The 13,306-nt window shown below is 37.2% G+C and overlaps 1 protein-coding gene and 2 pseudogenes across 1 annotated transcript; 2 read left to right on the top strand and 1 right to left on the bottom strand.

Moving 5' to 3' along the window:
- The first annotated feature begins 1,149 nt into the window (after positions 1–1,149).
- LOC111779209 (palmitoyl-monogalactosyldiacylglycerol delta-7 desaturase, chloroplastic) lies at positions 1,150–3,436 on the top strand. Its single transcript, XM_023659305.2, has 4 exons — positions 1,150–1,476; positions 1,560–1,904; positions 1,998–2,104; positions 3,038–3,436. Exons 1-4 carry the CDS (start codon positions 1,174–1,176, stop codon positions 3,231–3,233), a joined length of 951 nt encoding a protein of 316 aa, XP_023515073.1. The 5' UTR covers positions 1,150–1,173; the 3' UTR covers positions 3,234–3,436.
- A 1,576-nt stretch (positions 3,437–5,012) lies between these two features.
- LOC111779216 (ethylene-responsive transcription factor ERF098 pseudogene) lies at positions 5,013–5,680 on the bottom strand (annotated as a pseudogene).
- A 4,561-nt stretch (positions 5,681–10,241) lies between these two features.
- Positions 10,242–11,010, top strand: LOC111778817 (ethylene-response factor C3 pseudogene; annotated as a pseudogene).
- Positions 11,011–13,306: the final 2,296 nt, after the last annotated feature.

Genomic DNA, 13,306 nt, shown 5'->3' on the forward strand with positions numbered 1-13,306 from the left:
TGACATGGTCACGTTACTTGCTTTCTCATTCCAACATGTCTTGTCTTCACTCACATGTTCAGTCATTTCAACATGTCTTGTCTTCACTCACATATACTATAAAATTTCTATAATTGAGCCACCAAAAAAAGACGGTGCACCGATTGATATAGGTGGGTCCCAGTTCATTTATTTACCATTCTAATTTTTAGGATGGAATTAAATTCCTGCATTGTACATTAAATATTTGTCATATAACCCTCACTTTATCTTCTTAAAATTTGGTCCAATAAACTCTTTTAATATATTTAATTAATTATTCGAAAATTCTAATTTTAATTAAAATTTTAAACTACGAATTTTATTAATTTATAATAGAGAAAATATATGAAATTTTGAAAAAAAAAATAGAGATAAAAATACAATTTAAATTAAATAGTGATAGAAAAAAAAATTATTATTTTTCTATTTCAACTGTCATTGCCTTAGTCTATTAATAAAATGGACCATAGTTACACCAATGTGCCCATGTTTTATTATTCTAACTTAGAACAATTGATGGTTCTCGAACGACCCATGCTTGAGCTTTAATTATTTTTCTTAATATTGATGTCGAGGTAATGGCTCAACCGATGGCCATGCTGTTGAGAATAATGGTTCATTCACGTAACGTAAGTGTTAGAATCGACTTTGATTTTAGTTTAGAATTAAACAAAACTGAACGTTGATATAAGTATTACAAGCAAGTGGATTCTTCACGAGTTGTTTGTAATTATAGATGGGCCAAAAGTTCTTCCTGTAATTACGTTTACCGTAGCTACCCATTTGGTCAAGTTCCCAAAATGGTACCCGAATCAGCTACAAAAGTCATGATCACTCATACAAATCAAAAAACACAGTGGGATATAACGATTTGGATCAAATCATTTGTAACAATTATAGAGTGGGATATAACCGTGTTATTCGGATAAGACACCAACTTTATTCATATACTATAGACTCTTTAAGTTATTACTTGAACATAATTCTAAGGTTGGTGTTCGGGGCGATACAACATCCAACCATCAGTTCATAAATGTTGTGGTGAATGTGGTTGGAGACTTTGGGATTATAAACAAATATTTGAGCTAGATATTTGTCACGCTTCACAAGTATAAATGCACCATTACGAGCCCTCAACGAATACAAACCCTAATGGAAGCAACCAAACAAGAGCCAAAGGATATGGTGATCAACTCTCCTCCAAGCCTCTTTAGGAGGAAAAAGTGGACCAAGTTGGATAAAAATCTTGCTTTGGTCTTTCTAATTTTGCATCTTCTTTGCGTTTTCGCACCGTTTTGTTTTACTTGGGGTCGTTTCTTTCTTGCTATACTATTAGCCAATCTAACAGGTATAGGTATTAGTGTTTCGTATCATAGAAATCTCGCACATCGAAGCTTCAAACTCCCTAAATGGCTCGAGTATTCACTTGCTTATTGTGGAGCTCACGCACTCCAGGTTTGGTTTGATTGAATCCTTACTATGATTAAGCTGAATTTCTCCCGAGCATTCTAAATATCTATTACGTTTTTTAATTTCAGGGTGATCCGATTGATTGGGTGAGTACACACAGATGTCATCATCGATATGTTGATTCGGAACGAGACCCACATAGTCCTATTTACGGATTTTGGTTTAGTCAAATCGCGTGGCTTTTTGATTCGTATAATTTGACCAAAAAAGTGTGTCCAAACTATAATACTTCTCAAAAGATTGAAAGAAGCAAGTTTATGTCGTTCATGAAGCATGGATATCCAGACAATGTCAATGACTTGTTGAATCAATCCTTCTATAAGTTCATGCATAGAACATATTTTCTTCATCCACTAGCTCTCTTGGTATTGTTGTATGCTATTGGAGGAGCTCCTTTTATCATATGGGGAATGGTAAATTACTCTCTTTTTTACCTCTTTTTCGAACCCTTTTTACCAAATATTGTAGTAACAAAAATCGTTTTTGTTTTTCTTAACTATTCGTAGTCGGTGAGGTTCGTACTAAGCTTGCACATAACATCTATGGTAAACTCAGTATGTCATATCTGGGGAAAGCAACCATGGAACACGGGAGACATGTCGAGGAACAATTGGTAAGATACTTCTCTCCTTATAGTTGCTCATTAACCTACCGAGCAGAGAGTGTCTATTTAAACAGTGAATGAAAAAGGGAGTGGAGAGAAATTTCTTCTCGGTTATCTAAACGGGGCTGAGGACGGGAACTATCCCCTACTCTTAAATTTCCGACCCACCTCACTAGAAGGGAGTGGAGAGATATTTCTTCTCGGTTATCTAAACGAGACCGAGGACGGAAATTATCCACTACTCTCAAATTCCCGACCCACCTCACTAGAAGGGAGTGGAGAGAGATTTCTTCTCGGTTATCTAAACGGGGCTGAGGAAGGAACTATCCCCTACTCTCAAATTCCCGACCCACCTCACTAGAAGAGAGTGGAGAGAGATTTCTTCTCGGTTATCTAAACGGGACTGAGGAAGGAACTATCCCCTACTCTCAAATTCACGACCCACCTCACTAGAAGAGAGTGGAGAGAGATTTCTTCTCGGTTATCTAAACGGGGCTGAGGAAGGAACTATCCCCTACTCTCAAATTCCCGACCCACCTCACTAGAAGAGAGTGGAGAGAGATTTCTTCTCGGTTATCTAAACGGGGTCGAGGACGGGAACTATCCCCTACTCTCAAATTCCCGACCCACCCCACTAGAAGGGAGTTGAGAGAGATTTCTTCTCGGTTATCTAAACGGGGCTGAGGACGGGAATTATCCCCTACTCTCAAATTCCCAACCCACCTCACTAGAAGGGAGTGGAGAGATATTTCTTCTCGGTTATCTAAACAGAACTGAGGACGGGAACTATCTCCTACTCTCAAATTCTCGACCCACCCCACTAGAAGAGAGTGGATAGAGATTTCTTCTCGGTTATCTAAACAAGGCCGATGACAGGAGTTATCCCCTACCCTGAAATTCCCGACCCACCTCACATATTGATTATTTGATATGTTTTTATAGGTTGGTGGCTTTACTTACGTTTGGAGAAGGATGGCATAACAATCACCATGCATTTGAGTACTCAGCAAGGCATGGTCATGAATGGTGGCAGATTGATTTTGGTTGGTATATTATTAAGCTTCTTCAAGTCATTGGATTGGCTACTCATGTCAAATTGCCTTCTGAAAACTACAAGCAAAGGTTGGCTGCCGATTAAGATTACAATGATCCTTAAAGATTTGAGAATGTTTAATGAAGATTTAAATATGATTGTTGTTTGAAACATCGTGTAATCCAATCATATATTAACGTACGATCTTATTATGGTGTCGTTTAATGTATGAACGATCGTATTGTTCTATCTTAAAACGATAATAGTTAATATAGTACGATGTAATGTTTCGTATGTACATGAATAGTTTGAATCTGATCAACTATAAATTTTTGAGATGCTACATCGGTTAGAGAGGGGAACGAATCATTTCTTATAAGGGTGTGGAAACCTCTCCCTAGTAGACACGTTTTAAAACCGTGAGTATGACGACGATATGTAACAGACTAAAACTGACGAAATCTGCTAGCAATGAGCTTGGATTGTTACTAATGGTATCAGAATCAGTCACCTGATGGTGCAAGACAGCAAGACCCTCTCCATAGCAGACATGTTTTAAAATTGTGAGATGACGACGATATATAACAGGTTAAAACGACACGTTACATGGATGGCAAAATGAAAAAAGGCACTATAGCCTTGTGTTGATCTGTGAGGGAGGAGTAGTTAACGTGACCGATGGTCGACTTTTTGGCACTATAGCCTACCACCTCAGATATCACATCTACATTTTAATACTCGTTTAACGATCTCGAGACACATGTTGTAATGTCTCTAGAACATTTTTAGGTCCGTGGCAGACTTTCGTTAGTCGAGAAAGAAGAATTCAATAGAAAAAAGGGTCACTTTCTTTCTTTTGGTTTGACTTTTTCAAATCCATTGATGGTGGTGGTTGGTCAATATGTGTGTCCTTTGAAAAATTATTAGAATTTCAAATGATTGTTTATGTTTCTATGTTTGACACTTCACCTCATCATTACCATTTGTTTAGATAAATTTTCATTTTTTTTCTTTTTAAGTTTGGTAAATTATGATTTTGCATGAGGTGACGAGTGACGGGTGACGGGTGACGGGTGACTTTTCTTTCACTCTCTCTCGTTCTGTCGTCTCCAGCATTGTTTTTGCTTGTCGTAGTGTGAGATCCCACATCGGTTGGAGAGGAGAACGTGGTGTAGAAACCTCTCCATAGTAGACGTGTTTTAAAACCATGAGACTGACAACGATGCATAATAAGTCAAAGAAGATAATATCTACTAGCGGTGAGCTTGTGTTAATAGTATTAGAGTCAGACGTTGGAACCCCAAGAGATGTGGGTTGTGAGATCCCACGTCGGTTGTAGAGGGGAACAAATAATTTCTTATAAGGGTGTGGAAACCTCTCTCTAATAGACGCGTTTTAAAGATGTGAAGCTGACGGCAATACGTAACAGGCAAAAGTGGACAATATCTACTAGTCCTCCCACTCTCGTCCTCCCACATCGGTTGGAGAGGAGAATGAAACATTCCTTATAAGGGTGTGAAAACCTCTCCATACATGAGACTGACGATGATACGTAACGGGCCAAAGCTGATAATATCTACCGTGGGCTTGGGTTGTTACAAATAGTATTAGAGCCAGACGTTGAGCCCACAATGGATCAAAGCAGATAATATCTACTAATAATGGGCTTGGACTGTTACAAATAACAAAACATGTTTTATAATTTCTATTTAGTAGACACATTTTAAAACCATGAGGCTGACGACAATACGTAACGAGCAAAAGTGGACAATATCTCTTAGCAGTGAGTTTGAGCTATTATACGTAGCTTCCTCCGTCTCTCTCTATTCTCCTTATCTCACTCTCGTCCTCCCATCTCTATCGTACTAATGGAAAAGGTCAAATGGTCAAATTTGACCCACGTGCTCTGAACTATGTAATATATTTATTATATTTTTCGCTCGTGTAATTCGAAACTAAAAATTTATATTATTCTAATTTGACCCACATTGTCTGAATTATGTTCCTAATTTTTAGAACAAATATATATATTAATAATAATAATAATAATAATTTACCAACATTATCAAATAAAGTTTTTTTTTTTTTTTTTTGGATCAACATTTCAAAATTCTTCAGTTCTTCCGATTGAATCCTTCATCGTCCGATTGCAAAAGCTCTTCCAAAACCTCATTATCCAAATACTCCAACTCAATCACATCGTTGGATCCATGGCTCCCATTGCTGCCGGAATAATTCCCAGAAAACGCCGTCGATGAAGACGGCGCCGCCGTAGAACCACCAAACGCCGCCTCAGAATTAGGGTTTCCACTTTGGTACTCATTCGGGAAATTGAGAATCGCTAAATGCCCTCTGAACGCATACGCCGCTTGATCGTACGCCCTCGCTGCTTCCTCCGCCGTGTCGAACGTTCCTAGCCAGAGCCGAGCGCCATTCCTGGACGGATCTCGAATCTCCGCCGCAAATTTCCCCCATGGCCGCCGCCGTATTCCTCGGTAACGAGCTTCGTTTGGCGATTTCTTTCGTTCGTTTGTGGGCCTTTTTCCTTCCATTTTTTTGCTTCTCTGGGTTGTAATTATTAGAGTGTGAAACAGAGCAGATTTTGATTTCAAAAATGGAGGCAAAATTAGTAGAAATCTGTGGGATTTATATTGGAATTATATATTGTAGAAATCAAGTCAGCCATGTTTGAATGTTGAAATTGTCTTATTTTGAGAGGGAAGCTTCTGGGAAGATCAATTCATTGATTCCTTTTAACTTTACTGCATTCATTTTCAGCCGTCACCCAAGAACGATTACTACTTGTTTTCGCCTCCTATTTCATTTATACCCATCCGTTGTAGAGAAGAGCGAATATACGTAATGGGCCAAAGCGGTAGGTCTTGGCTATTACAAATGGTATTAGAGTCTGAGCAGTATGTGAGAACACTAGGTCCCCACTGAGATGGATTGTGAGATCTCGTATCAGTTAAAGAGGAGAACGAAGTGTTCAAACTTCTCCCTAGTTAACATGTTTTAAAATCGTGAAACTGGTGGCGATACGTAACGGGCTCTGTTATATGGGGAGTATAATCTCCATCCCTAATTCTGTTTCGCTAATGAGAAAAAAAAAATTATCCTATTTGAAATGGGTCTCGAGTCAACGGGGTATGAACATATTCAAACCACTTTTTTTTGTGTGTTATCGAAATTGACACACACTCTCTTCTCCTCTCTTTTCAATGGTTGGAAATTGAGTTTGACCTGTTGTGGTTAAAAGTGTTGAATTGAATGATTTTAGATGGGTAGGTCTCGATTACAAACACAAACTCGTGAATTGATTTTAGATAACTGTGCTCGAGTCACCAACAAGGTCCGACGATACCTTAATACTTGGACTGACAATGGTTGTGTAATCGATAACCAAAATGGTGATAAATGATGTTGCAAGGAGTTCAAAAGGTATTGACCTAGCGTCGAGATAAAGTTCAATCACAAGGCTTGAGCTTCAAGTGAGTAAAGGGACTAGAGTCACGATTTAGTTAAACGGTACGCAGAGACTTGGTGCATTATTGAACGATTCAAGTTGTATGCATAGATGTTCGAGTCGATGATTAGAGAACCTCGTCAAATTAAAAAAAAAAAAATTTTAAAAAAAATAGAATTTATAATAAATGTTATTTTGAAAAGGGTAGGTGAGAAAATTTTCCTCATCCAAATGGGCCGAGCCCAATGGTGTAGGCTTTAGGTATAGAAGGCTCCTATATTGAAGAGCCCATAATTGGGCATGAGCCTCCAGTAGTTTACCGGATAAATTAATAAGTCGGACATTCCTTCTTGGCCACGACCAGATAAAGCTAAAGTTCCATTAAAGAGCATTTCCACGGGGTAGAACCTCCTCAGAGAATATAAGGTTTTCATGAGGCTTATCTTGAGCCGTTGGGCTTCCCCTCAAGGCTTTAAAAGCCGTCTGCTAGGGGAAGGTTTCCACACCAAGGGTGATTTGTTCTCCTCTCCAACCAATGTGGGATATCGCAATCCACCCGGCACTCATTCTTTTATCCAATCGATGTGGGACCGTCCCCAAATCTACCCCCCTTTGGGGGACGCTCATTCTTTTATCCAATCGATGTGGGACCGTCCCCAAATCTACCCCCCTTTGGGGGACGCTCATTCTTTTATCCAATCGATGTGGGACCGTCCCCAAATCTACCCCCTTTGGGGGACGCTCATTCTTTTATCCAATCGATGTGGGACCGTCCCCAAATCTACCCCCTTTTGGGGCCCAGCGTCCTTACTAGCACACCGCCTCGTGTCTACCCCCTTCGGGGAACAGCGAGAAGGCCGGCACATCGTCTGGTGACTAGCTCTGATACCATTTGTAACGACCAAATCCACCACTAGTAGATATTGTCTTCTTTGGGCTTTCCCATTCGGGCTTCCCCTCAAGGCTTTAAAACGCATCTGCTAGGGGAAGGTTTCCACACCCTTATAAAGGGTGATTTGTTCTCCTCTCCAACCAATGTGAGACATCACAATCCACCCCCCTTCGGGCCCACCCTTATAAAGGGTGATTTGTTCTTCTCTCCAACCAATGAGGGACATCACAATCCACCCCCCTTCGGGCTCCAGCGTCCTCGCTGGCACTCATTCTTTTATCCAATCGATGTGGGACCGTCCCTAAATCTACCACCCTTTGGGGCCTAGCGACCTTACTAGCACACCGCCTCGTGTCTACCCCCCTTCGGGAAACAGCGAGAAGGCCGGCACATCGTCCAGTGATTGGCTCTGATACCATTTGTAACGACCTAAATCCACCACTAGTAGACATTGTCTTCTTTTGGCTTTCCCATTCGGGCTTCCCCTCAAGGCTTTAAAACGCGTATGCTAGGGAAAAGTTTCCACACCCTTATAAAGGGTGATTTGTTCTCCTCCCCAACCAATGCGGGACATCAGAGTTTAAGAGAATATTTTTTGTATAGAAAGTCTCAAATTCAAGATCTTCCACCGCACGGATTTTCTAAGAAACAAAGTCATAGACTCGTGAAAACATTAAAGCTATCTGATATCGTATCCAAATTCTAAATCTTGGGCATCATACCTTACCGTTCAACTCTTAAGGCACCATGCCCTCGAGGTCAAATGCTCAAATTTCCACGTCAGAAAATTATAAAATAAAAAAAAAATAAAAATAATAAGATAAGAGAGAGAGAGAAGAAAGAAGCATGCAAAGCTTGAAGTTGAATGCAGGCGAATTGACCAATTATTGGATGACCTTTGATTTTTCTTAATGACGTCATTTTCCACTTAGAATTATTTTGAATATTATAATTAATTGATTTTGCAAGTGGGAAAAAAAATTAATTATTAGCTTCCAAATTTTAAAATTATACACTTTTGACTAAATATTTTTTTATACTATCAACTTGATATTATATTTTACGTCAAATATTTACTCCAATTATTATTTAATAAATAAATAAAAAATTCAAGATAATAACAATTATTGTCAACTATCTTTTTATTATTATTATTATTGTTATTTTTCCTTTTGTCTTTTCTTTTTTTTTATTTTTTAATTTCCTCCTAATTTTGGTTCCATGAACCATCCCAAAGGAACCAAACATTTATTTTTCACATGCCCTAATTATAAATAAATTAATAAATTATTAAAACTATATATTTAAAAAAATTTATTTCACTTATTATAAAGTTAAGGTTAAAATTTGAAAATATATTTAATCTAATAAAAAAATGGTCATATTTTAATAATAATAATGGCAGTGCATTATTATATATTAAAATATAATTTATTTATTTTTTTAAAATTAAGAATTTGTGGTAATAGGATTTGAAGTGAACGTTCATGGCGGCAGCAAACCATGGGAAATATTGAGCCGCCCATGGGATTTATTCACGTTGGTTTGAAACTTCTTTACGATTATTTATTTGTGATCGGGTCGTGCGGAGAGATATCTATGGAGTGAAGTGAAAACGGTGCTCGTTTTTAAATAAAGATCTTTAATCATATGACACCCGAGTAACCTAACTCGATTATAGGTGACGTTATCTTGTTGCAGGAAAATATTAGAGCTATCGTGTTCATATTATCAATATGAATATAGCTTGTGTTAAATAGATGCATTATATAAAAGTTATTTAGTATATAAGAAGTTGTAAATGACGTATTTGTCCTTTACCGAATTTTAGAATTCAAAACTTGTGTAAAGCGGTGGAGAACATTGATGTTGTAATGTTACATGTTCGAGAATGAGGAGTAAATTGAAACTAATTGAACCGAGAGTGATGTCGAGAGGAAACTTAAGCTCGATTTATGTGATATCACAACAACCATAGGTGAAGGAGGTGCAATCGACTACAGAGAAGTGGTCAGATGCATAACCAACGATCGAGAAGTGAGGTTGTAACGAATTAAAGTGAGTGAACAATGGTGAGAGAAAGATGGGAAGGCAAAGTTTGTTCGCAACTGCCTATAGTCGAACCTAACGAGATGAGTTCGATCGACAAAATGGTCAGAGCTTCTATAAGAGCCTAAGTCTACCGTTAACAGATATTGTCCTTTTTGGGCTTCCTTTCAAGGTTTTAAAACGTGTCTACTAGGTAGAAGTTTCCACACTCTTATAAGCAATACTCTGTACCACTCTCCAACCGACATGGGATCTCACAGTTTTGAATATCACTACAAAATAAATTAAGATTAGTTAGCTAGACGTTATTTATGTTCTTGGTTCGTAAAATTTCCACTTGGCATGAACCTCCCGTGCAGAGTTTAACCCAATCTTCTCGTCCCGTTCTTAATTCAACCTGCATGATCTGAATTCGAACCAAATCGGTCTAGCTTTGGAAATCATAAGAATTTGGTCAGCAAAAAACGACATTGACAGTTGAGAATTTAGATCCCTCACACGACAACCTCAGCTAGAGGCAGCCGCCTCTTAGCCTCAAACAAAATCCTTTGACCCACGTGTCTTAATTTGCTTTTATATGGTCCTCCCATTTTTTATATTACCAACTTTGTATTATAATATTTTCGTCCATATCATAAAAACCTTCCTTTTTTACCCTTATAAAAAGGGTCTCTTAGCTTTCCTATTTTATCCACAAGCCCCTAAATCTCTCAATAATTCCCAAAAAACCCCATCTTTAATTCCAAATATGTCCCTTCATAACCATCTGTTTGGTTACCAAGAAAATTTTGAAAATTTTCCCGGAAAACAGAATTCCCATCTCTCATTTCACTTCAATTACTTGGAAGAGATGTTATTTGCCGACATGTCGTTATCGTCGTCGTCGTCGTCGTCGTCTGATTCGAGCCCTTGTTTGTCTCCGGAGATGCACGTTAAGGAGGAGATAGAAGACGGCGATATCGTTGTGCAAGAAGATCGGACACCGAAGGAGGAGAGGGCTTATAGAGGTGTGCGGAGGAGGCCGTGGGGGAAGTATGCAGCCGAGATAAGAGACTCGACTCGACAAGGGGTGAGGGTTTGGTTGGGGACATTTGATAGTGCGGAGGCTGCGGCATTGGCTTATGACCAAGCTGCGTTTTGCATGAGAGGTGCATTAGCTACACTCAATTTTCCAGTGGAGGTTGTTCGAGAGTCGCTCTATGAAATGAAGTATCGGTGGGAGGTCGGGTGCTCGCCTGTCTTGGCGCTCAAACGACGTCACACGATACGGAGGAAGAAGATGGCAGAAGCCGAGAAGATGGAGAAGAAGATGAAGAAGAAGAAAAATGTAGTTGTTTTTGAGGATTTGGGTGTTGAGTACTTAGAAGAACTATTAAGTTTGACTTCTTAATTCATATTCCCTTTTTTCTTTCCGATCATTTTTTCGATTTGAACATATGTAAATTAGTTCGTGTATTAATAATAAACTTTTTTTTACCGATTAAATCAGTTCTTATAACTGCATTAATGCCGTTAATCTTTATACAAAAAAGTTAAAAAAAAAAAAATTTACCAGCAATATATGAACAGAAACGTCAATCTACCTCTCTTAGATCACTCGTGAAGGTACAACGGTACTTTTTAAATTTTTTTTTAATGGGATATTTTTTTTAATAAATTATGGACAAGAAATACATTTTTTAAAATCTCGAGAATGAAAGGGGCAATCTCGTAACTCTTGGTCTGTGAAGATACGTTGTTAGGTGCTTTGTTTTATTTTTCCATTGAGACCGAACCTAAACATGTGCTCGAGAGATAGCTGTCCATATACTGATAAGGGATGTATGGATTCTCGAGAAGAGAGGAGTCGAAGTGGTCCCCCCCGGACCGCCCGGATCCCACGAGTGAATAGAAAGTTGGATCTACATTGGATTTCACCTTAATCGACCCATCTATCCTCCTGAGGAGAAGTTTGGTTTCAAACCCCGGTTCAAACAGGAGAAGTACGCCATGCTAATGTACGTTCAAAAGTATTTTTAAGATAAAATGCAAAATTTATAAATATTTTTATTAATTTAGCAAAATTAGGTTATATATATTTTAACATAAAATTCACTAAATGGTATAAATTTAATTATATATTCTAAAGAACCTTATAACATCAAGCATTCTTTTCAAATACATTATAAATGTAATTTTTTTTATTTATTTTCTACAAAATAAGTATATATATTGTCATGGCGCAAAAGCAGATATGGTTCGGTATTCCCTTGTTCCCTGTATTGGTTATGTTCTAGCAGAAACTAATCTAGCTCCGTTTGATCTCCCAGAAGCGGAAGCTGAATCAGTTACAGGCTATAGTGTAGAATATGCACGGGATGCAATCCTTAATAGTCCACTATTGGCAGAAGCCAATGTCCCAAGGTCCCGGGGACTCATTCTGACTGAAACAAGGGGTGGGTCTTTACCAAATTTCAAATATTCGCAATCTGAGGGAATATATATATATATATATATTTGTATACTCGGTCGTTAATTATAGTCATTATTGATCGGCTTCATTCTTCTAGACGCATATATATATTTTAATTAATTAAATGTTTATAATAATAATAATAATAATGATGTATAAAACCTCATTTTTATTATTGTTATTTGAGGATTATAATAAGATATAATAATTATAACACATGTTACATTATTTGTTAGGGTTGTTATTATGGTCAACCTGAAAAAAGGGAAGAAAAAGAAAGTCAAAGAAACCAGATGGTGTAATGGATAAAACCAATGACCCATTTTTGGATGTTTGGAGTATTAGTTGATTTTTTTTTATAGTTAATATAGTTGAATTTCAACGTTACACGAATCGTGTAGTTTTAATAAATCTTAAAACGGATACTTGTAATTAGTTTATTGTTCGATATGTTCCGATTATGTTTTTTTTAATATGTGAATTATTATTATTTAATTGATTTTGCAAAAAATTAATTTCATAGTAACAATTTTAAGATAAAGTATATATAAGGACTAAAATGAAATTAATTTTTTTATTTTAAAATATTTTATTTAAGGTTATTTTTTTTTTATTATTTACCAATTTGAACATAGTTCGACTAATGCAGTGGTGTATTGGTGATAAAAAAAACTTATGAATATAAAGAAAACGAAATTAAAAGTTTAGGGTTTGTTTTGATAAAGTTTTTTATTTCTTAAATAAAATATCCTTAAATTTCTTGCTAAAATAAAAACAATTTTGAATGATAAAGTTTTTTATTTCTTAAATAAAATATCCTTAAATTTCTTGCTAAAATAAAAACAATTTTGAAAATTTTGGTAAAACTATATAAAAAAAAATTAATAATTATATAAAATGACCCAAAAAACCTTCTCCACAATGGTAAGATATTGTCCACTTTGAGTATAAGCTCGCATGACTTTGGTTTGAACTTCCCCAAAAGGCCTCATAATAAGCTCGCATGACTTTGGTTTGAACTTCCCCAAAAGGCCTCATAATAAGCTCGCATGACTTTGGTTTGAACTTCCCCAAAAGGCCTCATACCAATGGAGTTAGAACTTCCCCAAAAGGCCTCATACCAATGGAGTTAGAACTTCCCCAAAAGGCCTCATACCAATGGAGTTAGTATTCCTCACTTATAAAGTCATGATCATTCCCTAAACTAGTTGATGTGGGACTTCCATCATCCAACATCCCTCTTCCCCAAAAGGTAAGAGGAACACGATTCTCCACAATAATATGATATTATCCACTTTGAATGTAAGCTCGCATGACTT

The sequence above is a fragment of the Cucurbita pepo genome, chromosome 17 (assembly GCF_057944985.1).
Source record: "Cucurbita pepo subsp. pepo isolate OVF chromosome 17, ASM5794498v1, whole genome shotgun sequence".
NCBI lineage: Eukaryota > Viridiplantae > Streptophyta > Magnoliopsida > Cucurbitales > Cucurbitaceae > Cucurbita > Cucurbita pepo.

Coding starts and splice junctions, on each gene's coding strand:
- LOC111779209 (XM_023659305.2), top strand. CDS start 1,174: ATGGAAGCAACCAAACAAGAGCCAAAGGATATGGTGATCAACTCTCCT. Junction 1,477..1,559: donor GTGGAGCTCACGCACTCCAG/GTTTGGTTTGAT, acceptor TTTTAATTTCAG/GGTGATCCGATTGATTGGGT. Junction 2,105..3,037: donor GACATGTCGAGGAACAATTG/GTAAGATACTTC, acceptor ATGTTTTTATAG/GTTGGTGGCTTTACTTACGT.